General features: G+C 33.9%; 3 protein-coding genes across 10 annotated transcripts in view; 2 read left to right on the top strand and 1 right to left on the bottom strand.

Moving 5' to 3' along the window:
- Nucleotides 1–2,853, top strand: part of LOC123677177 — a 136,592-nt gene extending 133,739 nt beyond the window's left edge. For all 5 annotated transcript variants that reach the window (XM_045613742.1, XM_045613740.1, XM_045613741.1 and 2 more), the window contains one exon: nt 315–2,853. In XM_045613742.1, the coding sequence (XP_045469698.1) occupies nt 329–1,966 (1,638 nt within the window). In that variant the 5' untranslated portion in view covers nt 315–328 and the 3' untranslated portion in view covers nt 1,967–2,853. The remainder of the gene's footprint in view (nt 1–314) is intronic.
- Nucleotides 2,854–3,099: 246 nt separating this feature from the next.
- LOC123677180 (basic helix-loop-helix transcription factor scleraxis-like) lies at nt 3,100–8,140 on the bottom strand. 2 transcript variants are annotated; one of them, XM_045613747.1, is made up of 5 exons: nt 7,630–8,140; nt 4,208–4,261; nt 3,887–4,017; nt 3,446–3,552; nt 3,100–3,391 (listed from the first exon to the last, which is right to left on the bottom strand). In XM_045613747.1, the coding sequence occupies exons 1-5, from the start codon at nt 7,824–7,826 to the stop codon at nt 3,263–3,265; spliced, it is 618 nt and encodes a 205-aa protein (XP_045469703.1). In that variant the 5' UTR covers nt 7,827–8,140; the 3' UTR covers nt 3,100–3,262. The 2 variants fall into 2 exon arrangements, with proteins under 2 accessions (XP_045469703.1, XP_045469704.1); XM_045613748.1 differs by lacking the exon at nt 4,208–4,261 and having other exon boundaries at nt 7,630–8,135.
- Nucleotides 8,141–15,789: 7,649 nt separating this feature from the next.
- On the top strand, nt 15,790–26,245 carry LOC123677176 (ankyrin repeat domain-containing protein 50). 3 transcript variants are annotated; one of them, XM_045613739.1, is made up of 19 exons: nt 15,790–15,952; nt 16,968–18,023; nt 19,107–19,288; nt 19,401–20,303; nt 21,142–21,351; nt 21,799–21,918; nt 21,973–22,062; nt 22,125–22,528; nt 22,585–22,775; nt 22,831–22,929; nt 23,026–23,209; nt 23,267–23,447; nt 23,505–23,721; nt 23,827–24,036; nt 24,183–24,376; nt 24,437–24,590; nt 24,644–24,809; nt 24,891–25,099; nt 25,188–26,245. In XM_045613739.1, the coding sequence occupies exons 2-18, from the start codon at nt 17,129–17,131 to the stop codon at nt 25,060–25,062; spliced, it is 4,572 nt and encodes a 1,523-aa protein (XP_045469695.1). In that variant the 5' UTR covers nt 15,790–15,952; nt 16,968–17,128; the 3' UTR covers nt 25,063–25,099; nt 25,188–26,245. The 3 variants fall into 3 exon arrangements, with proteins under 3 accessions (XP_045469695.1, XP_045469693.1, XP_045469694.1); XM_045613737.1 differs by having other exon boundaries at nt 24,644–24,830; XM_045613738.1 differs by lacking the exon at nt 15,790–15,952 and adding an exon at nt 16,667–16,780 and having other exon boundaries at nt 24,644–24,830.
- Nucleotides 26,246–27,870: the final 1,625 nt, after the last annotated feature.

The following is a 27,870-nucleotide window of genomic DNA, read 5'->3' as shown; positions in this document are numbered from 1 at the left end:
TTCCCAATGAATTCATAATTATGGATAAAATTTTCTGACGGTGCAACGCAGTAACAAAATCTACTTTGAACACAAGCGGTTCTCCTAAATAACATAAACTCTTTGGAGAGGTCTCAAAAATACCTAGAAAAGTTGGGATAAATATCATTGAATTATATAATATAGATGAAATGCATTTTGATAGATAAGTTTATTTTTAGGATTTCTAATTTTTCTGTTCTACAAATCTAATCAACTGATTTAAAATTGAAATTAATGAATGAATCACAAACATCAAATGAGAAATGTAAATAAATAAATATCTTCTCTTTCAGATCTTCCATCAAACATGGCCATGAATATTTTCAAAACCAACGGACGGGGGAGATTCTACACAAAGATTATCCTCCTGGCCATGCTGTGGGGAGTGGCAGTTGTCACTGTTATGGAACTTCGTAAGATAGACCTCGACGTCCCAGTACCACACCTCAATAGCAGATTCCTTCTTCAGAAACACTTAGACCCTTTCACCAGCGCCACCACAGAACGTTACGATATCGATCCTTCCATTGACAGAAGACCCAGTCCATCCGAAGACATGCTGGTCGAAGACATCCAGAAGAGGATGCCCAATCTACCCATAGTCTATTGGAATAAGAACAAGAACAAACCTATGGGATTCAACAAAACTTGTGCTAGGTTTCCTAGCATGTTCGAGTTGGAATTCAACAACATCTACTGGCAAACCTTGAGGACCTCAAACGGGACTTTCCAGTTCTTTGGAGCCTATCTTGACAATAGGGCCAACAACCGCCTGGGGCCAACAGTGAGAATTCTAGGAATGATCGACAGAATAGAACCTACTGTGAAGACTTTTTGTCAATTTTGGTTCGATGGGAAAAAGGAACCAGTCATAGTAAAGACTTTTGAATATAAGTATGTTTGGTACAAAAAGTGGGGCAACTACAAGCAGGGTATCTATCAACCATACCTCATTGCATGCGTCTTGCCTCAAGGCTATAAGCAGAAAATTCCCCAATCGGTTTCAGTTGTTGAGAAGAACTGCGACAACGCCACCAACAATTTGAGGGTCATTTACAACAAACCCGAGGTGAGAAAAGATTTCGCAGTGTGTGTTAAAGGTCTGGATTTTCTCCACGAAGATCTTTCTGTGAGATTAGTGGAGTGGATTGAACTTTTGAATGTTCTTGGTGCTGATAAGATTTTCTTCTACGAACTCCAAATACACCCTAATATCACAAAAGTTCTCAAACACTACGAAAATGAAGGCAAGGTCGTTCTTACTCCCTTAATTTTAGCAGGGGGTCAGCCGAACGCCCCAAGCTTTCAACACCTGTACTTAACTAAGAAAACTAACCATAAAAGACAAAATGAACTAATACCATACAACGACTGCTTTTACAAACACATGTACGAATACAAATACATAGCTCTTTTAGATATCGATGAAGTTATAATGCCGAAAGATGCTTCTAACTGGAAAGAGCTGATGAACATCGTGCTCCCCAAAGCCTTAAAGATCAATAAGGAGGAAAGAGCATCTTATAACGTGAGGAACGTTTATTTCTTAGACGATCTCATCCACAACCATGGGTGGTTCAAAGAAATACCTAAATACATGCATATGCTCCAGCATGTTTACAGAGCGAAAAATTTCACTAAACCTGGACAATATGTCAAGTGTTTCCACAACACTGAAAAAGTGTTGACCCTGCACAATCACTTCCCTCTCTCCTGCTTGGGTACTGGATGCACATCTTACCCCATAGAAGTTGAGGATGCTCAACTGCACCACTACAGAGCAGACTGCGTTAAAACGCTGAAAAAAAGCTGCGAGGAGTTCAGAAAAACCAGTGTTATGGACACGACCGTCTGGAAGTACAAAGACGTTCTAATACAAAGAGTCAGTACCACGTTGAGGACTTTGGGTTTCTTCAATACGGACAAAGAAAGCGGAAAACGATGAGACAAGCTCAATTTTCAGTTCCTCCTTCAAACTTAAGTGTTTTGTGATATAAAAGTGCTTTTGTACATTTTCAATTGGCAACGAATTTGTGATGACTTCTAGGATAGTTAGGAACATGAAATGTTTAGAAAAATATTGTATATAACTTGCTCCGAAGACCGACGAACCTTAATTCAGATTTGCGAACGGAAAATGTGAATTATTTAAGTCGTCTATAGTCCTCAATCTCGGCACGTTCTTTCAACAAACGTCGACATAATATGAATTATATTGATTTAGTCACCTGTTCCTGAAACTATAATTGAAAAATTGGAATTATTAAATTATAAAAAGTGATGAAATAACAAAATTTCTTTCTAGAGAACTAACTATTGAAACGAATTTAGAAATTCAGATAGATTTGTGCCGAGGTATTCAAAACTGTGAGCATGATCGCCATTATCATTTTTATCTTGAAATATTTCGAGTCTTTCAAGTTCGATATTTCACCATTTTTGTCTTGTATTTTGCTAGGTTCGGTGGAATATATTCCTACATTGTGGAGAAAAGATTCATCGAACTTTTCGATGATCAATTTTCCATTGGTATTGGGCGGAAAACTTTTGATATTTTCAAATACCAAAGTCAATTTTTATAAGTGAAAACTAACGTCGATTACTTAAGCGACTTTTGAAACTGTTTTTTTTTCTATCTGCCTTTTTGTATATTTATATTATATAAAGACTTATAGATTAGGATTTTTTGTATAAATTCGTAATTTTTCGGAATTTATTGATCTAGCGAAGTGCCTTATATGAAATCTATATTTATGATAGTTTATAGATTCGATTATTTATTATATTATGTGAATGTATAGAACAAGTAAAATATATGAAAAATCGATTTTACTCATTTTCCCTCTAATATTTCAATGTCAATCAATTAATTGATTCTTCTCCGTTGAAAAATTGGGTTTTGGTTGTTATTGTTGCAAATACTTGGATGAAAAAAAATTGTGGTGATTGCCAATTGTCGTAAACAAACCGACTGTATTTTGGACTTTGATTAATTTTTATATCCACCATAAATTTCAAATTGCAATCAATGTAATTGTTCGATTCTATGAAACCCACTAGAACACTAATAAAAAAAAGTTTAGTTCAAGATTTTATTTGCTTTATATTTACATTCATATATACAAATCACCAACTACATTTTTCTAGTTTCAAAAGGAATTATTTTCTGCTCTTAAAGAGAGTAACCAATAAAAAACAATGCTGCAGTTTTCATTTAATCACGTAGTATCATTTTTTTTTGTTATATCAAATACGTTTGATTATAGCTTGACGTATTTTCTGCCAGCAGAATTGCATTTGAACTTTGATCGAAATAGAACTGGTGTTCACCACATGAAGTTGAATACGAGTCCTCCGAGTAACATAATTTCTGTAAAATGGATATATCAAACATTTAAAAATTCAAAAAAGTCGATGCACTCACTGGAATTTTTTTTCCTGCCATACAGAACGTACATACTTGGGACCTGTTGAAGTTGTGTTCTTCTCCACTTGATTTGAACATCTGAAGACATGGCTGATCTGCAGAACCTAAACAGTAAAATCATATTTTTCCCAGTTTTCAACAAACAAATCGAAAAACATCATTCCTTCTTGAAGAAATTGGTGAAATCTACCTTTGCCTGTCATGCATGAATTTTTGTTTGGAATTTTATATCTTGATAAGTGAATTGAAATCAACCTCCTTCAATTTGTTTTTTAGATTCTACTATATTTCGCATTCAATATGTTACATTCCAAAATCGATTAATGGATCAAACGTGCATTGAAAAATGAGTTCTATTTGTTAATGATACAATGCGCATCCACCAAATTTAAATCCTTTTGGTGGATGTGCAATGCTATTAGATTTATGTATTCCTACCTGTTATCAGTTGCGTTCCTAGATGCGAGATATAACTGGAAGCAAGTCTCAGGGTCTCAATTTTGCTTAATTTCCTATCTTTCGGTTCTGTTGGTATCAGTGTTCTCAATATAGAAAATGCTGTATTCACACTGAAAAATTGACCAATAAGGAATTTATCCAATAAGAACAATTGAAAAAAGAAGGATTTTTTCAAAATGCGTGCCTTAATAATCATAAAATGGTCATTTCAGTTCCATATCACAAAAGTGGAAACTATCCTGACAAAATTTTGATACATTTTATCTCAAATTCTGACTTAATCATAAAACTAATTCTTACCCGTCATTCCTTTTTGAGTTTTTCGAAAACACTGTCACATTCTCAGTGGTAAATCTGAAAACAACGCATTTGAAAAAATCCCATTTGCATTCCTTAGACATTAGTAATGAGGTTTCCAATAAGAGGTTTCGTTTTGATATTGGAAAAAACGAGTATAAGAGAAGTCAATGAATGTTTATTACATTTTAAAGAGGAAGGAATTCAATTAAAGATGAAAAACAATATCCTTTCCATGAAATTAAGAGGGCGGTTTGATAAGTCCGTGACTTTTTGAATTTCCCAAGCGCAGTTACTTCCAAAGCAACAGTGTTTCCGTCATCTGAGATCTATCAGTTGGCAACATTCTAATTTTCAGCAAGTTACGACGTGCAGTCGTGAATTTTTAGAAAATGGAAAAAAGTGAATTCCGTGTGCTGATTAAGCATAACTTTTTACGTAAAAAATCGATCACTGAAACTAAGGAAAGGCTTGATAAATATTACGGGGATTCGGCACCATCAATTTAAATGGTAAAAAAATGGTTTACAGAGTTCCGTTGTGGTCGTTCCATCAAGACAATGCACGTGTGCACACTTGTCTAATCACGATTGCCAAAATCCACGAATTGCGCTACGAACTGCTACCTCATCCAGCTAATTCTCTAGTTTAGCCCCCTGCGATTATTTTCTGCTCCTAAACTTCAAGAAATGACTAGGCGGTAAGAGATTTGTGTCGAATGAAGAAGTCATTACCGTAACAAACGTCTATTTTGAGAGCCTCGAGGAAACCTATTATTTGGAGGGAATAAAAAAATTAGAAAAACGCTGGACTAAATGTATAGAGCTAAAAAGTGTAGAAAAATAAAATGTTTTTTTTCGAAAAAAATTGTTTTATTCAAAAAGTCTCGGACTTATCAAACCACCCTCGTATATATAACCGATTTACACATTTGCGGCTGTATGTCCCCGATAACGTCACAAATTCCATATTTAATCCTTATTGAATTAATTATAAAGCATTGTCAAAGACCTCATATATCACGTGGCTCCAAAAAAAAAGTCTTAGGGTGTTAAATCACAAGATGGCCAATTATTGTGATCACCTCTTCGAGAGGTGACAAGAAACTTTTCTTGGAAAATTGCGATTGTTTCGTTGATTTTGAAAACGAAACAGAGACTGAGAAAATCGCTCATACCGGTTATTTTGACTCCGCCACATTCACCCCCAAAAGACAGGGGCTGATCACAGATAGCTTCAGGAAAAACAAGTTTGGTGCCCCGAACGTGACGTCACTTGAAATTGAAAATATAATCAAGTGCCATACGGAAGCGTTTATTTTCATTATTGATTCAACCGTTTTTTTTTCAAAGATAATTTTGCTGTACCTTATATTCAGTATAATCTCCTTGTAAATAAACTTTGTTTGTTCAATTCTTATTTCTTATTATAGCCATCTGTTCGAGGTTACAATTCAATGTGGTTTAACAGCCCGCCACTCACGAAGCGTTTTTTCGAGCGTTTGGTAGCAGGCGTTCAAGAGATTCCGTCGGGCAGTCAAGTTCATTCTCTGATTTACAGTCGTGCGGTCGTGTACCGAGCTGCCCGACTGTAAAATTATCGAAACGCTCGAACCTGGGCGCATCGTGAGTGGCCGCCTTAAATTTTCAATGACCTCTATATTCTATAGGGAAAACGTTTCTCATTATTTGCCATAAAGTGGCGGTTTTACCAGCAGGTCGAGTAGGCTGAAGCCTAGGGTGGAAAATTTTAAGGGATGGCAAATTTTAACAGACGGAGGATTGAGCTTATTAATTTTTTATTTGGCTTCATAGAATTTAAAAAAAATGTTGTACTAACACAATTAGAGAAAAATTAAAGTATCTTACAATAATCGTCCCATAAACAGAGCTAATACTCAATATTTCAAGATTTCTACATGAACAATTGCTAAACACTTTCTAAAATATATACCTACTAATGAATAAGATTTCGTACGTTTTAAACTGTGAGTGTAATAAAAAATATTTATCAACGTTCGCCTAAGGTATATTTTTGGTGTAAGCTTTATTTATATCATATTATATGGTATAGTTAGTTATAAATAATGTTTTTTGGTAATTCTTTGCTGTGAAAATAATCAAGGATCTGACATGGTATTTAGTTCTCAATGGTCAAAATCCCACTATGAGAATTTCGTAAATATGGCTGTTCGAAATTATTGATTATTTCATAACTACAAATTCGATGAAGATATTTTTTCGCATTTAGATTTAAAATAAAAATTTTAAGCTTCATGCCAAATCTCATGTTGATCGCTTCACCAGAACCAGAGACAATTCAAGCAGAATATCGAAGAAAGCAATAGCGCATGAATGAACAAGCGCTCGAAAGTTTTGATCCTAATTTCATGGGGATTTCTTTATTATTTTCCATGAAAAATTCCGACAAAGAGGGATTGGTTTTAACAGAGCGCTAAATTATTCCGTCACGATGCCTTTATTTTCATAATTTTGATCCGACAATGGTCTCAAACGATAAGGTTCGATTCACCGATAACTCTTGGACGGAAAAACCTAAAAGCTTGATATTTTCAAAGTTGATTCGGGTCTCGAATGCCACGATTAGGTCAATTCATAGGCAAAATCCGACTAGGGGTTCCGTATATATGGGCGTTTTTTTCCTGTCAATTCCGAAACTACAGATTCGATCAAGATGAAAATTTGGATTTGGATGAGGATGACAATTTCAATCCTCGTGCAATATTCCTTGTTGAGCGTGATATCATATTACTAGAGAGGAGTATCGGAAAAATATTTTCAATTTTTCCATGACAATACATTCGATTGAGTTCAGATTTTGCGTCGTAATATAAAACAACAATATCAAATTTCATGCATAATTTTTCATTGATTACTCAATCAAAATCATAAAATATAGAAATTTAAGGTTTCAGTGATAACAGATTCAACCGAGTTGAGATTTGGCATATAGAAGTGTAATTACAATGACGACTATAGAAAATTTAAGAAGAATATCGAAAAAGTGCCCATATTTCCAGAACAACAGATCGGACTAGGTTGAAATTCAGTTTGAATATGTAAATAATCACTAGAATATTAATGCCGAATTTCAGAAGGATCGTACCTATTATCAAAACTTTTCTAGATAAAATAAACATCAACAATACCATCATAATAAATCACATCTCTTACAAAAGTTTTATGATCTTCGATAGACGCATTGATGAACGAGCGCTCAGAAGTTCCTTCTGCTTTTCTCGAATTTTTTGAACCGGATTTTATGCAAATATATTTAATATTCTCATTATTCTCAGCGGAAAATCTTGACAAATATAAAGATTTTTCAATCAATTTTCAGATTCTACTCGACCTAAACTGTGAAATTTTCAGAGGAATAGAAAAAAATTTCCAAAATATCTTTACCTCAGTGTTCTATCTCTCTCCCTTGCATTTGCTTGATTCCTTTGCCTTGGAGGCGGTGGTGTTTTGTTTCTTATCAAACAACGGGTTTTTCCTTTTCTTCTATAACCACCTTCTTGTCCTTGGATTGGCTCACATTGGTCAACGCCAATAAAAAGGCGTCCTTCGCATGGTACATACTCCATTCCAATTTTTGCCATTATTTTCGAACTACACTAGTCGCACTTGACGTAATCAATTGTTTAGCGCAAAACAGCGAAATTTCTATCTTGCTTTGGCTACAATTTGTTCTCGTTCAGCTGATTGCTCAGTCAGATCTCTAAAGACAAGTGGTTCGGCTTCTGAATTTTACCATTCCTACAGGAACTGGAGGAAATAGACACAGTGGCGTGGTGACAGTAAATACTTTAGGGTTGAAGTTGAAGAAGTTTATATGGAGACAAAACATTCAACTTTTAAAAAAGAAAATACGAATTAGCAGTGATAATTCAATTTTAATCATTGATTACCATTTCTGTTTCACTATTTCCAATATCGATGCCCTAGTTGTCATTTTCGTGTCCTTAAATTGAATTGGGAAAATGGGTTTGAGGCTCGAGGAAAATCAAACAAATCTTTGTTGAATTTCGAACTTGGAATCGAAACGTCGACAACTGAACAAGGATTTATTTGATTTTCCTTAAGCCACAAACCCATTATACCAATAAAACTGATGATATTCGAGATGCGTTGATAGCTGTCTTTTCACTGAAATAAATGATTCTTTTTTTATTTTCAATAACAAACCTTCGGGATAGTTAGAGAAAAATAATAGGTTAAGCTTCTGTGACATTTCACTGTTCATGTTTTGAAATTTGTGAAAATTAAAATAAAATAATTCGTCCGTTCTCATTCAATATTTCCTCGAAACCTATAAGACTGGGTCTCATAAAATTTGGTACAAAAGTTAGGTCCTTCGTAACGTTGATTTTTTTTTCGATATTTTTTGCTATTACCTTTTTGCATTTGTATTCATTGATTATAAGAAAGGAGGTTATATTTAAATGTAATCAAAATAATCACAATATTCACGAAACCTCTATTCAAGACTAACGAAATTTTGACAATGATGTTTTAATCTCAAAAACGGAAGTATTAATAATAAGTAGTAGTAATTGCTCTTTTCTTCGATTTATCGTGGTTTTCCGCGTATCAGTCAAACATTAGGAATACCCATTTATTACTCCTTTGGCGCTCCTGCAATTGCCAAAATTTGTACAGTGTACGAAAGTTGTACATTCACGATTATTTTTTGTCTCAAAATTATAGTCTTACCTCTTTTGTGGTGATTTTTTAGGTATTCTTCACGAATATTTTCAAAATAGGTACATCAGTGCTTTGTAGATTTAACATATTATCAATTCTTTTGCAAATACGAAAAGTTACCAACATTTTTCATTCGCAAATTAAAAATACATTTCATCATTATACAATGTAAATTATTGTTTAAAGAAATTATGTGAAAATCCCATAAAAATCGGTCGTTTTAAGAGACAATATCTATAATTTTATTCTGAACTGAGCAATCATGTGGTGGTATTCCCTCTTATAATAGATAATAATAAAAATGGCCATTCGAAATTTTCCTGATTATTTCAAAACTAAAAACTCGATAAAGATATATTTTTGCATTTTTAAGTAAAATTTCGGACCAGTATCATATGAGATTTCAGGTTCCTACTAAGATTCTGGATACAGGATAGGTTTGGATCTCGAAGTTTGAATGGTTAAGTTCTTTAAAATGTATAATTTGACAAAGGGTTTCCGTAAATATGGCCGTTCGAAATTTAATTTTGCTGTAAATTTAAAAACTACAGCTTCGATCAAACTAAAATGTTGCATTTGTATGTAAAATAACCATTTCAACCTCTATGTTGATCGCGTCCCCAGAACCAGAGACAGTTCAAAAAAACGAAAAAAAAATTAATTATATTTCCGTAATCACACAAGTTGAGATATAGAGAGAGTGTATTTGAAAAACACTTTCAAGCTTCGTGCAAAATTTCGAACTGATCAGTGAAAACTTTATCAAAAACATAGGAAACTGAAAAAGAATATTGAAAAACAAATAAATAAAGCAAATGAATCGTATTGTATTGTATTGAAATACTCATTTTTGTGTGTTTATAAAGAATTTCAAACTTGAATGAAATTAAAGCAGCACAAAAAATATTTGATTGGCAACTGATCCGACCTAGTTGAAATTTTACGTTTAGATGTAGGTACCTATAACAGCAACTCAATGCAAAATTTCATGTTGATCTCTTCAACAAAACCATAAAAATTTCAAGCAAAATATCAAGATGAAATGAGGAAAGCAATGACGTGATATATGATTTATTGATCATATTTCATATATACCTTTAAATAATTGTGTAGTCTCCAAGGGCCCAATTGTCGCATGAATTAACAGGCGTTAAAAAGCTTCCGACTTCCTCATTTTTAGTGTTTATATCATCTCAATATCCCTCGGTTTCTACGCCTCTGTTAGAAATCGAAATCATAAACTCAAATCTCAATTACCAGATTCTAATCTCTTCAACAGATGTTTTCTCAAAGTTCTTCGACATTTCACATCATTTTAAATGTGTCACCGCGGCATTCTGCCTTTTGACCTTAGTCGACCGGAGTTGTTTTCATTTTAACCTCTGATTTATTACGTGCCAAAGGCAAAGATGGACCATCCCCTAATAAAACATTTCACACGAAACAAGTGAAGATGAATCACCACCAGATTCCCTCAATTTCATTTCATTTAGAAGATGAGGATGTTTGAAATGAATGAAAAAAACACCACATGAAAAAAATTTTTTTCTCTTTCTGAAGGAATTTATTGATAAAAGGACCAGGCAGCAGCCTAATGGAAAAATTGTAAACGGTTAATTTTTCTGAAATTTTAGTCTGTCGACTGTTGTTGAATATGACATCCTAAACAAAAAAGTCCACGGGTCCAACTCAATCCTATGACTAGTTTTCGAAATACAGGGTGTAGACAAGGGCGTAGAGATGGGGGTACTGGAAGTAATTAAAACACCACAAACCCACCTCCCCCCCCCCCGGAGATTTCCAAAATAAACAATTTCAGTATTATGGCTAAGACGAAGAATGGAATTTTCTCCATAAAATGAACAAATAATCATTTTACTTTCCTTTGAAATCGACACGGCAGTAAATAATCGGATGAGGTTCGAGGTTTATTATTTTCCATTATCTGTCCGCTTTGTCGACGTCGTCCCTTATTTGCAATATGTGATTTTTGCATTCGTCATCGGTATACACCGTTTTTTTCGTTCTTTGTATTATTCTCGTCACAAAATTTCAATGCTGTAAGTTATGAAAGAACCAGTGGCGACGCCAGCTCTTAAAAACATGGGTGGCCAAGAGGGGGTCAGATTTTTTTTTGGGGGGGGGGGGGCAAAGTAAAACGAAACTATAGTTCTGCTAATTTTTAGCCTCAGTATATCACATTTTAGGGGGGGCCAGCAAAATTTAAGAGTTCATTTGTTCATTTTACTCCGAAATTTCAAATGTAATGATAGGATTTTCTTAACAGAAACAGAAGTTCTATCAAATTTGCATGCAAAAACCTGAAGGTCGCAAAGCGATAATTTCTGGCGTTCTGAAGTTATGGCCGAAAGAAGATATTCTTCAACTGATTGATGCACTGCGAAAAACCAAATTGTGTCTTTAAGTTCTGACAGAAACAGAAATCCCATCAAATTTGTATGAAAAAACCAAAAGGTCGCAAAGCGAAAGCTTCAGGCGTTCTGGAGTTATGGCCGAAAGAAAACACAATTTAGTTTTTCAATGCATCATTTGAAGAATATCTTTTTTCGTCCATAACTCCAGAACGGCTGAAGCTATCGCTTTGCGACCTTTTAGTTTTTTCATACAAATCTGATGGGATTTCTGTTTCTGTCAGAACTCAAAGACACAATTTGGTTTTTCGCAGTGCATCAGTTGAAGAATATCTTATTTCGGCCATAACTTCAGAACGCCAGAAATTATCGCTTTGCGACCTTCAGGTTTTTTCATTCAAATTTGATAGAACTTCTGTTTCAATTAAGAAAATCCTAAGAAAAACCAAAAATAAATTTATTATGACTATACAGGGTGTTTCATCATAAACTGGACAAACATATATATTCGTGTAGAGGACATCGGGAGAATCATTTTTGCCTTATACAATATATCCCGTTTTCGACGCATAAGCGAGATACAGGGTGTTAAACGTCAATTTTGAGCAAGATTCTTATGGCTGTGGTCAGTTTTGTATAACACTCAAAGAAACGGTTTTTGGTCAAATCTCAGTATTTTTGGGTCCTCTATTCAGAAAAGTTGATGAAATCCGAAAAAAGAATTACAAAATGGCGGAAAACCTGCAACGTTCCTAATTTTTTTTTCCAGTGGTCAAATTGAATTTTAGTTCCTGAATGAACACAATTTTCTAAGAATTTCTCTGCAAAAATTTTTTCAAAAATCGAACACAAATTTTTTTTTACATGTCAACAGCGATAAAAAAATTTCACCCGAAATGAATGAAATTTTGTACAATTGTACTCCTTCAATTATCAATCACGAATATGAAAACAGAATTGTAAAATATCAAACGGTTTCGTTACTACAGCCATTCAAATGTTTCGTTCAAACCTCCAAAAAAAATTTAGAATGGCTTCTTAGAGTCAAAATTATTAAATTATTGCTATTTCCAAAAATTCCGGATGCTAAAATGTATTTATACAAAAAAATTCGGTGAAACTTAGTTGGGAGTCGAACCCTCGATTCCAACGTAAGTATTAATGAAGAAATTAAGACAGTTCTAAGGATATTAATATTCGTTGCTAAGAAACGGAAGTTCGTAGCTCATAGAATTCTACTGGTTATTTGAATTTCACTGAACATAATTTCGCAAGTATCGTGACACGAATTTGTTTGGAAACGAAAATGAAATATTCTCTTTTGGAAAAAAATGATATTGTGCAGGCTTATTATGAAGCGAATTGCTCAGGCAGAAAAGCAAGGGAAATTTACTCCCGCAGATTTCCAAGCAGAAATTTGCCAAACTTCAAAACTTTTTATGAAACAGTACGCAAATTACTTGAAGAAGGAAGTTTGCACCGGAAAAAGAAGGAAACAATAAGAACAAACGATGATCGCATCCTTAATTTAGTAGGAGAAAACCCAATGATTTCAACAAGAACTCTTTCGAACCACCCTTCAGTGAATAAAAGTAAAACTACTGTTTGGAGAGTACTCCAAAGGAACAGCTTCCATCCGTTCCATTTCCAACTTTGCCAAACTCTAGAAGACGTTGATTTTCATAGAAGAAAAGAATTCTGTCAGTTTATTTTGAGAAGAGTACGTGAAAATAGGGATTTTCTCCATCAAATTTTATTTACGGATGAAGCTTATTTTCATAGGGATGGTTTCTTCAACAGAAAAAATAATATTTTATGCTATAGAGAAAATCCGCATGCCACGGGATCAAAAAATAGCCAGAAGAGGTTTTCAGTTAATGTTTGGGCGGGAATAAAAGATAAATTCATTATCGGACCATACATTCTTCCTCAAACATTGACTGGAAACGGCTATTATCACTTCCTGACGGAAATTCTGCCAGATCTTCTTGAAGATATTCCGCTGAGACAGATTCAGGGCATTTGGTACCAGCATCATGGTTGCCATGCCCACACAACTCGTGATGTAAGAGGGTATCTAGATGAAGAAAATCCACTCTGATGGATTGGCCGATTAGGACCTATCGCATGGCCTCCTCGTTCGTAGGATCTCACACTACTGGATTTTCATTTCTGGGGACATCTCAAAAGTCTTGTTTATGATAAGAGAGCTCCAGTAAACTCAAAGGAAGAACTTATTCAACGAATTGAATCAGCTGCCGAGGAGATCCGGCAAAACCCCGAAATTATACGTTCAGCGGTCGATAGTGTTGCGAAAAGAGCGAGAATGTATATTCTTACAAATGGAAACATCTTCGAAAACGATTTACAAATTGATTTTTCCACTAATCTGTTTTTTTTTGTGTTCATAAAATGTAGAATTATTAGTAAAAATTAAGGTTTATTCCTTGAATAATTCGTTTAATAATAAGCATGAACCATGACATTTTTTCCAAAAGAGAATATTTTATTTTCGTTTCCAAACAAATTCGTGTCACGATACTTGCGAAATTATGTTCAGTGAAATTCAAATAACCAGTAGAATTCTATGAGCTACGAACTTCCGTTTCTTAGCAACGAATATTAATATCCTTAGAACTGTCTTAATTTCTTCATTAATACTTACGTTGGAATCGAGGGTTCGACTCCCAACTAAGTTTCACCGAATTTTTTTGTATAAATACATTTTAGCATCCGGAATTTTTGGAAATAGCAATAATTTAATAATTTTGACTCTAAGAAGCCATTCTAATTTTTTTTTGGAGGTTTGAACGAAACATTTGAATGGCTGTAGTAACGAAACCGTTTGATATTTTACAATTCTGTTTTCATATTCGTGATTGATAATTGAAGGAGTACAATTGTACAAAATTTCATTCATTTCGGGTGAAATTGTTTTATCGCTGTAGACATGTAAAAAAAAATTTGTGTTCGATTTTTGAAAAAATTTTTGCACAGAAATTCTTAGAAAATTGTGTTCATTCAGGAACTAAAATTCAATTTGACCACTGGAAAAAAAAATTAGGAACGTTGCAGGTTTTCCGCCATTTTGTAATTCTTTTTTCGGATTTCATCAACTTTTCTGAATAGAGGACCCAAAAATACTGAGATTTGACCAAAAACCGTTTCTTTGAGTGTTATACAAAACTGACCACACCCATAAGAATCTTGCTCAAAATTGACGTTTAACACCCTGTATCTCGCTTATGCGTCGAAAACGGGATATATTGTATAAGGCAAAAATGATTCTCCCGATGTCCTCTATACGAATATATATGTTTGTCCAGTTTATGATGAAACACCCTGTATTTTGTTCTGAATCAACAAGATATTATCTTTCAGATGAGATCTAATTTGCTCAAAAATGTTGAGCCAAACTGAAGTTACAGGCGTTTCAATCTGTCAGATTTCTCCCTTTCACCTACCCTTATTTGATGTCGTAAAATCGAAAGTGACAATTCAAAAAGATAGAGAATTTTCCAAGGATTACAGTGATGATATTTTTTCTTCAAATTCATATGAAACATTTTCGAGTAAAATTCATTTTTCTACTCGACGGTAGCTATTACGCCCCCTAGCGGTCTCTACGATGAGTGGATCCTGAGATATAGCCCCTTACCTCGCTTATTTGCCCACCCTGTACAATGGTTTTCATTGTACATTGTACAATAACAAAAAACAATAAATAAACGCAACATGTCTCTTACTGTTACTTTATATGAAATTTCCATTGGATACAACTTTTTGACAACTTTTGTATAAACGATCGCCTCTCTTGATATACCATACCCTGTGAATCTCAAAAACTGGTCAAAGCAAAGCCAATACATTATGATTGTGTACTCGAACTAAGAGTAATGACAAAAAATTGGAAAATTTCACGAACAACTTTGTTAAATATGTACTGGGTGAATTATGAACTAAACGAATTTTATTTTAAATAATGTTTGACTCTCCCTGTATATAACAATAAATTTTATTAACCATGAAAATTCATACAAAACTAATTTATATCCATATCCGGTATTGATGAACAATCCTCCTTGGTCAAAAAATAGATCGATTAACTTTAAGGGCTAACATAAGAAAAAAATATATTCACAAGAAATCATTACAGACTTAAGAATTCAGCACTCAATGGTTGTTATGAAATTCTCAAATTGGTTCGATTGTTGGCAAACTAACTAATAAAACTTCAAGTAATTTTCACAAGTTTTCTTTTTAATTTTTATTTTATTGGAAATTAACAATCTACTCAATTCGGTAATGCCAAGAACTATATATCATTTCATTCTGGTGTCGAAGTCTTATTTGTAATTTAATTAGATATGAACGATCCAGAGACAACCCTCTCTGAATTGCTGGTGAAATTATTCGCTATAGGATTTCCAAAAGCTTCCATCGATAGTGAAAGAAGCCGTATCCTGACATTACCACTTCTGTGATACCAAAGTGTCATTATCTGTCAATTAAAAAAGCTTATCCCGTTCTATCTCCAGGAAAAACTAATTAAAAACTTGTATTATTAAAATTATTAGTGTAAAACTTTACAGTTTTCACGAAAAAGAAGCTGGTTGAAGCTCATATCGCTTTTTGTCATGTATTAAGAGGTCAGTATTCATTTTGAAATATAAATGATTTGTTGTTTAATGTCATAGTGTGGGTGTACATAATACAAGTCTCAAGACAAGTAATAGGTTATTTTTGGATATTGAATCTAGAAATTGTTATAGACGTTCGAAACTCTTAGACTTCTCTTAAAAATATGACAATCCTAATTTGTTGGTAGTTATTGTTCTACATGTTTTTTTTATGTTTAACATAATGTTTTACATCTTTCCTGTATATGTCATAATAAAAAGAATTAATTCCTTATTTTTCACCTGCTAAGTTATTGTTTGAATTTGAAAATTATCTATATCCTCCGAGATATTTCTTCAATTAAAAATTATTGTACCAAATGCCAAAATTTTTCTTTTGCTTCAATTTCAGGATTCTTTTAGATGCCAAATAATTATTGAAAAACTACCAAAATTCAATTTTCTACTCATTTGTGCAGACCTAAGAATAATTCAGTGTTACATACATTGGCAAATACATTATAGTTTAGGTTTGAGATGATTGGAGAACCAACATTCATGTTTAATTCATACATGTGTTTAGCTTTATGGACAACGCAAGATAATTTATTCATCAATATATTTGCCTTATAATTTGCACAAGCTTTTGGTGTTCTCTTTTTAGATGCCATTGTTCTGAGAATAGTTGGTATTTGTTTTTAGTTATAAATATGCATTTGTTGTCTACAGTATCACATTTTGTTTTTCATGAAAGAAGTCAATTGAACTACTGCACTACTGCAGCTTTCAAGTGCTGATCAATTATGAAATAAATAAGATAGCTTGACTAGAAATATCTAATAATAGATGAAAATCAAGGTATTGCAAACATTGGTGAGAAATTGAATATACCAACAAACAATCCAAACATTCTTATTAGAAAACCAATTTGAACATTCTTCAGTAAAATATTTTCTTGAGTGTAATATAAAATCTTCGTTAATTTTCAATTGATATATTCTCAGTAGTTTTGAAGTATAACAATTTATTATTTGTTTTTATACAGGTCCAAGAGGGAATTCTTGCAAACTTCTTCCTTCCAATATGTAACCCATCAGTAAGACCTCCAAACCTTCAAATTTCCCATACGTAAAACAGAAGACTGATATAGAGATAAAGAAAGAATGATATTTTCATGAAGTTATAAGAGAAAACTGAAACACCAAGATGACTCAACAAGGAGATAAAAAGAAATTTTATTGTAGAGAATGGGCCTTTCAAAAATTATCACACTGTTTGGATCAACGCCCAATATCTAAAACATGTGGGGCTTTACTTCTAGGCAGCGCAGGATGTGGTAAAACAACTTTTTGTTCTGAATTGTGTTGGCCTAGCCAAGGGCTATCAGGAAGGCAACAGAGAGCGTTAAACAGAAGATTACTTTGCTATCATTTTCTCCAAGGACACAATGAAAAGAGCCTCTCATTGAGTGAGTTTGTGAGGTCCTTAGTAACACAAATATTAAACCACTCTACTGAAAGCCACAAAGAAAGGAGCCTCAGGAAAAAAATTTCAAGCGATGGTAAAAGCGAATATAATACTTCTTCCAGCACAAAAGAAACAGTGGGAACTGCAAGTAACATTTTATATGATCATGTTGAAGAAAGTTTGTACAGTAATGTGTTTCCCGAAACTGTGTTATCTCCAAGTGTCGAAAGTAAGAAATTCATACCTACAACCCCAAATTTACCACCTAATCCGAGAACAGTAATAGCTGATGCCTACTTGGAGAAGCTGAAATCAGATAATGAGATCCAAATTGCTTTAAGAGCAAAAAATATCGAAATGAATCCTGATGATTGTTTGAAGAGAGCACTTCTCTTTCCTCTACTTGAGATTGAGCCTCCTAAAACTTCCCTTTTTATAATAATAGATTCAATTGATGAACACTCATTTAATTACTCTAACTCTACACTTACTAGGTGTAAACCAAGAGAAAGGACATCACAGAGCAAAACAATAGCAGAGTTACTTGCAAATCATCACCATTTATTTCCTCAATGGCTGCTGTTAGTTTGTACAGCTAGAAAACAGTCCAAAAGCATTGCAAAAATGTTCACAGGTTAGCTTTATAGTATTAATTAATATTAGTAGCGTTCTTTCATTTAATTAATTTGACATTCTTTCGTTTGATATAAGTTCCCCCACTTTCATTTTGACAAGTCATCTTTCTTTTACCAAGTTTTCTAGCTTGCGAGTTAGCTTAGTTTAGATCAGATGAGTTGAAGTAATCTCATATAACTTAGGGTTTGAAAGAAAACTACTAGTGAGAGCTATATATGTTAAGGAAATACTAGAAATTGATTATATAAAAAAAGTACTGACGTTAAGTCAGAAGTTTTTGAACGCTCGTCATTCATGCGCCCTTGGAGACATCTCCTTATATTTCATTCTTCAAACTAAATCAAAATTTTGAGTAATACTCTGATTTGGAGCGCCCAAATGGGACCCGAAGAAAAGTATACATCTCGGCGTAACAACCATTTTGGAACTTCCAAAGCCTCAACTTAGTCAGTTTTGTGGTCACAGAAATCTCTTTTTTTCGATATTCTTCTTGAATGTTTCATGATTCTGAAATCCTGCATGAGGCATTCTATATCCAAATGTTAATTTTCATCTTGATCAAACTAGTAGTTTTTAAATTAACAGCCTATACTGCACTTTTCAAGTTTCTTCTGAAAGTTATTATGTATAGGGCTGGGTGGACAGATAGATAAAAATGTTGAACAAATAACTTCTCCTATGTGGTATAAAGGAAGGAAAATGTTACATAATTGTTCGGTACTGAATTTAATTTGGAAACAAAATTCATTTGCATCACAATAAAGAACACCTATTAAAAAACTACTGTATTCCTCTGGTTATGACTCTGGTCAACATTTGTCCCTTTTCAAAATTCATATTAACACTTTGAGTCAATCATTTGAAAGGGCGTCTAAATGTCCTGATGATTGGATTATTAATTATTGTATAATTTCAGAAGTCAATATTATAGATCATTTCGATGAACAGTACATATTTGTTTGTTTCGATTGCCAGTTCCCAGCACTTTTTTGGCATAATGAAATAGTAATGCATTAGGTTTATACTGTACTATAGATACATTATTTTAATCCTCTTAAAGACAAATTAAATTGATTTTCAGGCTTTAGAAAATTGAGTCTAGATGATTTGAGAAAAAGTCAAGTTGTGAGAGATGTACAACAGTATATTTTATCTAGGTTGGATCAAGAACAGAATCTCAGACAACACATAAGTAGGGATACTGCAGAAATGCTCAATCAGTTACATATAAAAAGCAATGGTTGTTTTTTGTATTTGGAAAAGGTAAAAACCAATATTAGATGTCCTAATAACTTTTCAACTGTATGTATAGAAAAACAAGAAATGAATAAATGAAATGGAGGAAATAATTTGATTTAATGTATTCTCTTTTCAGGTGCTAGATGGTGTTTCTGACAAATTCATAATCCTAAGAGAAGTCAGAGAAATACCAGGAACACTAAATGGTCTATATCTGTGGTTGTCTCAAAGATTATTCAACAGAAAACAGTTTGCAAAGGTTCAACCACTTTTAAATGTAATCTTAGCCGCAAAATGTTCTTTAACAGAATCCTTACTTTATGACATCATTAAAGTATATAATCCAAAAATACATACAGAAGATTTCAAAAAAAGATATGATTTACTGAAGAGAGTGCTTGTTGTCTCCAAAGCAGGGAATATAAGTTTGTTTCATCATTCATTCGCAGAATGGTTGCTCGATATAAAACACTGCACGCAGAAATACCTGTGTAACATCTTTCATGGGCACTGCATTCTTGCAATGTACTACACACTTCATGCAAAGTATTTGAATAACCAAGAAATTTACGACTATGCATTTCATCTGACTAGGATGGAACAATATCTTTGTGATCAGAACACTCAAAAAACTCAAAGTTTATCCTATAAACTTACCAGTGAAAAAAGTAAACATTCTTCTAATACTCACTCAAGTGACAAAACTGAACATTATCCGGATCTTAAAATGTCACCTCAAGAGTTGGCAAAATTGCCAATAAAAGAGACCAGTCTGAATTCCACCCCATTAGAAGGAAACCCACCCAAAGTCGATAATTCAGATTTCAATTTAGACCTTGAGTTGAAGAAGTTGGACAACTTTGAAAATTTGAATCTGAAGTCCCCTGTCCAAGAAAAGGATATTTATGCTGAAGTCAATAAAGTTAAAAAGGAATCCAGAGGTTTCCTACATCAGAATAATGATTTGCCAACTGTTTTACCGCAGAATTTTGAAACAGCTGTTGCAAATGAAGTCAGCACCTCAAAGTCAAGTGTACAAGTAAGTTGATTTATAATAATAAGACAAATTGTTCTTGAAAATTTCACCCTTACTTTGGTTTTATATGAAAAGACACATTTCTTAAGTAAATAAAGTTGTTTGTGTTGAAGAATTTAAAGTTACATCTCATTATTTGCTCTCATTCCATTCAACACGACTAACTCTTAGATATAGCACTGTTGATCGTTTACCTAACATCAAAAATGTTGAACAGTCCCAATAAGTCAAAAATCAATCAATCAATCTTTATTCATCATCATAATAAAAATTACAATTAATTCACATACATAAATTCTATGATCTGCATATACCTTATTTAAAAGGTCTTTCAGTCCTCGATTCATCATAACCGGATTGGAAATTTTTTTTCTTCAGGGAGAACCAGAAAAAAGAAATTTTGAAATAGTTAAGTTCTTCATATTGTCGTAGTACAAAATTGAGTTTAATTATTGATACTGATATTTTGAGTAGAAAAAACTGAAGAAAGTGAGCACATGAGGGTTTTATTTTTCTACTGTATCAGTTGATTCTGAAGAGGGAAGAAATATTTTGAAATACCTTTTTTCTTGCTCAACTTGAAATATATTATTTCTATGTACGTAAGATGAATAGATAACTGAAAGACCTTGAAGAATATCCTTAATGTCACCACATCTACACCAATAATATTATCACTTCAAAATGGTTGTTAAAAGATTCATAAAAAATAAATAAGGTCCAAGGTTTACATGTTCACTGAATGTAATGCATTTAAAAAAAATAATCATGTACATATAACACACATATATTGTACAAAAATATTCTCTATTTTAGATTATTATGTATTTTTTTTTTGTAGGATTCTAAAACACTTGACATTCACACCCTTATACAGCTCTGGTTGATTCTAAGTGGTTGTAATGTCGAAGAATGTCTTTTGGAGGGTAATGAAATGGCAGGTGTAAACTTTGGTGCTTTCCTGCCCACAGATCAGAAAGTTTTGAAACTTTTATTGGAAGCAGGAGCGGTTGAACAAACTGATGTTGAAGGTTGTGATTATCAAAGTCAGGCAAGTTAAAAATATTTATATTTCCTCAATGTAATATAATGACATTTAAGTCAAGAACAAAAAAATCCCCCCTGAGGCTTTTCTCAGGAACTAGAATAGCTTTTCGCATAAAATTTGGTACAAAAATCAGTTGCTATATCCCTTTCATCCCCCTAGCTCAAGAACTCTATTCATGAATTTTTAAAGCAGAAATCAAGGAAACCAAAATGAACTAATTATTTGTTTTACTAGGCATCAAAGTAGTAGATTGACTGCTGCAGTTGATAGTTCATAGTCGAACGTAGCAAGGCTAGGAATTTAGACAAGGCAGTTAATCTACTTTGCTGCCTAGTTGAACATAATTTTTTTTTTTTTATTGTTTATAATGATATATGTGGGATATATTTTGTTGGCTTCTCATGGCAAAAGAGTTTTTGTATTACCAAATGGTATATTTTATTTTTGTAGATATCTTTAGCGTCCACATCTTCTGAAGTAAGCCCTGATCCCCTGTTCAATCTCCATGAAATGCACGGTCAGGCAGCATTACATGTAGCTGCTAGATTAGGTCAAACAGAAGTTGTAAAGGTAAATGTTGAACATTTGAATTATTGTCAAAAAATCACAACATTTTGGTTTAAGGTTTTACTAGAAGCTGGTGCCAGCGTCGATGACGCCGACATTGACGGTTGGACTCCGTTAAGAGCTGCTGCTTGGGGAGGTCACACAGAGGTAGAGACAGAGCATCAATCTAATATAAAAAAAATTAAACTTGAATTTTTAAATTTTCTTAGGTTGTAGAACTTTTGGTAAAACATGGCTGTACATTGGACAGTGTAGATGCTGAAAATCGTACAGCATTAAGAGCAGCAGCTTGGTCAGGTCACGAAGAAATTGTGAAGATTCTCCTGCAGAATGGTGCCCAAGTAAATTCAACAGATCACGAAGGAAGAACGGCATTAATAGCTGCTGCTTACATGGGTCATAACGAGATAGTCGATCATCTGTTAGATTATGGTGCTGATATCAATCATGCAGATGCGGATGGTAGAACAGCGTTGAGTGTAGCTGCTCTATGTGCTCCTAGATCACCTGGTGTTAATGTGGTTTCAACACTTTTAGAGAGGGGAGCTTTTGTTGACCATGAAGATAAAGAAGGGATGACCCCACTACTTGTTGCTTCATTTGAAGGTCATAGGTAGATTTGTTGATATTGAATTAAATCATTGGATTTTCAATTTTTCATTTCAACAGGGATGTATGTGAGATTCTTCTAGAAAACGAAGCAGATGTAGATCATACAGATCACAGTGGCAGGAGTCCCTTATGGGCTGCTGCCAGCATGGGACACGCTCCTGTTGTTGCACTTCTCTTATTTTGGGGGTGTTGTATAGATTCCATGGATTCTGAAGGTCGAACTGTTCTGTCTGTAGCTGCTGCACAAGGTTAGTATTTGTTTCTAGATTTTAATTTCTTTCTTACGATTAAAATTCTCCTTAGGTTGTGTGGAAGTTGTGAAACAGCTTCTAGATAGAGGGCTGGATGAACAACACAGGGATAATTCTGGTTGGACCCCACTTCATTATGCTGCATTTGAAGGTAATACATACTTATTTTTTTTATATCATGTAACAAATTATTTTTGATTATTCATTCAAATCCTCTTCAATGATAATGTTTTTTTCTATTGTGCAGGTCACCAAGATGTTTGTGAGACTCTTTTAGAAGCTGGAGCTAGAATAGATGAGACAGATAATGAGGGAAAAGCTGCCTTAGTTCTTGCCGCACAAGGAGGACATACTTCACTTGTTAGCTTATTTTTAGATAAATATTGTGCTCCAGTCGATCAAAGGCCACATGATGGAAAGTCTGCTTTGAGGTTAAAACAGGTCAAACTATGTAGTACTCTCCAAATTTATTTTTAATAAATTTATAGATTAGCTGCTTTGGAAGGGCATTACGACATTGTACAGATTTTACTTCAGAATGGAGCAGACATAGATGCCAAAGATGCAGACGGTAGAAGTACTCTTTATGTTTTATCATTAGATGATCGATTGGCCATGTGTAAATATTTCATTCAACAAGGGGCTGACGTAGAGACTAGAGATCTAGAAGTAAGTGCTCAAGATTTATGATCATTCTTAATATGAACACTGTTGTTTATTTCATAGGGAAGAACACCTCTTCATGTTTCATCATGGCAAGGTCATTTAGAGATGGTCAATCTTTTATTGAAGTATGGTAAGGTACAAGTAGACGCCTGTGATTTAGAAAATAGGACTGCTCTTCATTCTGCCAGCTGGCAAGGTCATAGTGAGATTGTCAAGCTGCTTTTAGAAAATGGTGCCATACCTGATCATACTTGTAATCAAGGAGCGACTGCATTAGGTAAGTATGAAGTCTAAAAAGTCCTAAAAAATATCAAAATCCATAAGTTTCAATATATTAATAGCATATTAAAATCTCAATGTCAACTTTATATTGATTTTCTAGGAATAGCAGCTCAGGAAGGTCATGAGGCATGTGTCGTAGCGCTTTTAGAACACGGCGCCGACCCTAATCATTCAGACGCATGCGGAAGAAACGCTTTGAGAGTCGCTGCTAAATCTGGTCATAGAGGTGTAGTAAGATTGCTCGAAGAATACAGTTCTAGGTCTCATAAGGTAGCTCACACAAGCAGTAGTGCTAATTCCATTACGTCAGGTGGGTGGTTCTTTTGTCTATCATTACCCTAGATTTATAAACTTGACGTGCCATTCGCAAATTGACCAATAGAGATATATTCTGTGCTGCGAATGGCCAATCACAACATCAGATGGCAAGTCAGGGTTAATGTTCATTATTTGTAGCGTCCACAGCAGAAACAAAGCCCTCTTGTGCCATATTGTATCCTAATTCAAACGATTGGCCTGATCAACAAAGGAGATCGATGATTTCTCTAGGAAACCACAGTTCTAATTCTAAATCGAGCTCTAATCTTACAAATTCTAGTCATTCAAGTAGACATGGAGAATGCTCAAGAGAAAATACTCAAAACGCGCAGGTTATTTATTTTCCAACTTCCTTTATTCAACCCATTTGATATTAAAATTATTTTTTTCAGCCTTTATCATTTACACAAAAGCTCCAACAATGTTCTAGGGGTGCCAAAACTAGACCGTTGAGCAAAGTACTGTCTCCCTTACAGAGTGAACCTCAAAGTCCTATATATGCATCGCCTCCATTGAGTCCTGTTCATGATACACCCAACATTTTTGGTTAGTTAGAATGTTTAGTGATTGATTATTTCCATAATATTGATAAATTTCAGGTGCAATGAACATCTATCAGCCTGTTTTGAGACATAATTTTGCTAAGGCCCCAGATACACATTTTGCAAGGGACACACACATGCGAATAATATTAGGAAATTCTAGTTCTTCACCAAGTAATAAAAACGACAAGAAAAATGAAGAAGATAGTTCAAAGAATAAGAGGTTTGACTTTATCAATTTCTTGTGAGAATTCTAAAAAACATGGTCTTTGATAAAAACTTTATTCATTACTCTTTTTTATAGTAATCAAAAACCAAAAAGAAATGGTATAGTTACGAATCCTGCCTTGAGATTGGTAGCAAATGTAAAGAATGGTTTAGATTCTGCTGCTGCTAACCTTAGAAAGTCAACTTCTTCTGCAAATCCGGCCTCGAAAACAAACAGTTTTCATTGGAGAAGGGAAACGCCACTCTAAGGAGGTTGAAAATGTCAAAATACTAGTCAATTCAATGGTAAGTATCTTACTGGTAGAAGTTCGATACCTTTTATAGTTGTAATTTAGTAGTGAATGTGGAGTATAATAGTATACTTTTTTTTTAGGTTTTCTGAAAATTCAGCCTCATAGTTCACGCTACTCACAACTAGTCCGTTATCAAAGATTTTCTTAGTTATAAGTTTATTACGATTAAGGAATCGTTCCGATTTTGTTGTAACTTGGCCTAATTTTCATTTAGAGTATTTTAGTTATAATCTAAGAAATAATGTATATTTTGTGATAATTTTTTTTTTCAATTTAGGTGATAATTCTAAAATGCTTTATTTAACATAAATAATTGGTACTGACTGACCCAGTAAGAAAATTCACATTCTGAACAAATAATAATTAGGTTAATCTATAAAAGTTGAAAGATAGTATATAAATATTTTTTACTTCAAAAAGCACCGTAAATCTTGACGATTAAAAAAATTATTTATTTTCTGTTATTTTAATTTAATAAATTCATATTTGATTTTATATTTTCTTGAAACTGTGATTAAGGCTTAAACTGAAAACTAACTGGAATAATGTTTTATTACTTTTCTTGTCTTATTTACGGTATTAATTTCAGAATTTCTCAATGATTATTCAATTCAATATAATTGGATACATTTTAAGCAATAAAGACTTAAAATATCACTGACTGATAATAATATGTGTATAAGACATGATGAGATATTGGAGGAGAATGATTCTTTAAAATAATGTTTTTCATGAAAAAAATAATAATTGGCACTATTAGGTTTTATATAACAAATATGATTATCATTTCTTTATTTCTTTATGTGTATGTCTTGAAAATTTTGATGAAATAGGAAATGTTGAAGTTAAAATATCAAATACATTTTTTTTCATGAAAAACATAAATCCCACAAATACTGGATCTCAAAATGTGTGCGAATAATTCTTAAACCTCACCTAATATATTTTTCCAATTATATTTTTTATAATCCAAGCGAATGTGCATGTAACACAAATTTTTATTGTGTTCATTTATTTCCGAATAATTTAAACTTGTGTACTCTCTGTATTATTGTAACAAACTCTAGTTTTTATACAGTTGAGATATGCACTGTATAATTATGTTAAAACAGTATTAAATAAAAAATATTTGAATAAACATGTTCGAATTATATTTTGAATATCCCCTCTGTTGTTTTTTCTGGGATCAGTAATACTATGAATTTGGGGTTATTATTATTAATGATCCATTTTAACATAGTAGCAATCATTTCGTGAACTGAAGCATCGATATTGACTGACTTAGTTGTTTGCTACAAATACTTCATCCAATTTCATTTGTAAATCGATTTAATTGTTGTTTTAGATGAGCTTTTATAACAGTCTATCCTCATCATCTCAAGGATAAGTTGATGCATAAGTTGCCCCTTTTCCTTTTGTAGGATTTAATTTCGTAGATTTTCACAATATTGAATATATTTTTCATTTACCTTACAAGTTGATAAATTCATTTTACAATATATTTAAAATTATACTTCTTTCAAAGAGAATCCAAAAAAAGTTATTTTCAAATTGTGTTATTTAAGTATAAGTATCACCGAATGAAAACCTGGGACGTGCGGCACTAGGACTAGAATACCAGCAATTCCCGATTTTTCGACGCCCAAAAGTAACGTCTATAAGTGCTTTCCATTAAAGTGCGTGTCACTCCGGGGCTCGACGCACTAGATCCTCACACCCTTGCTCTGAATGAAACACGTCAAAACCAAACTTTCAAATTAAACAAAGCAGCGTTTAACATTTGTTTATGCGAAGTAACGACCTTCTTTCTCTCTCTCACCTGTCAGGGCTCGACGACCAGCAAATTCGGGGGGTGAGAAAGGGGAAGTGAAATGGTACGGTTCAGAGCTATACCGAGGAGCTCAATACGGTGACTGGAAAGCATTTTAAAAACCCTCAGGAGTTATAAAGGGAGCCCACCTGGGGATCGCATCCTCAGGTGACGGATAGGGGGCCCGGTAGAGAGAGAGGTTATCTACTACTCGTACTGCTCCAACTCCCCCTACGCGGCTGTAGTATCGTTGATTAGGGTATTGCACAAGGGCGAATGATGCCAGGCATGTAAAGGCAATCATGTCTAATATACCGTCATGTGGTCTCTGAAGGCTGTGATCATGTCTCGCGAGCAGAGGATACGTTTCGTGGATCCTGACTTAACTGCCCGAACCGACTGTATGGAAGACACAATAAATACTTTTCCCAAGGCAAGGTGGAACAGCATGTAATGATGTCTGCATGACTAGTAGAAAGACCTAGTCCCGAATATGCAAACTCCGCATACCAGGCGACCTCTGGTTTCAATAATGTCCTCCAGGAGCATTTGGGGCTCTCCTATTGCCCTAGGTACTCGTGGGACTTAATATGAAAAAAGGAGGTATGACGTGCCTTCAGATAAATCTTCAGCCAGCATCCAGTGCCTTATGCTGAAGAACGTCGAGAAGGCACAATGACCTAGGGTTGATACAAGATACATATTAATGGGGGCCAAATTAGATATCAGGTAATATATTGTTATAGGTCAAAAGGTCCAAGAGCTACATTAATACTCAGAGAAGTTGACTTCCATTCACAGAGTTCCTGACAAGGGATCTTGCATCGGCGCTGGTTCAGGTGCAGGCTGGAGGTGGTAAGAGGGAGATTGTATTTGCCTTAGGTTATTTCCAGATGACATCGTCAGCCCACCACCGGAGGAAGTTCAAAACCTCATAGCCGTAAGGAAATAGT

This window comes from Harmonia axyridis, chromosome 3 (assembly GCF_914767665.1).
Source record: "Harmonia axyridis chromosome 3, icHarAxyr1.1, whole genome shotgun sequence".
NCBI lineage: Eukaryota > Metazoa > Arthropoda > Insecta > Coleoptera > Coccinellidae > Harmonia > Harmonia axyridis.
This window is presented reverse-complemented; position numbering and strand designations above follow the sequence as displayed.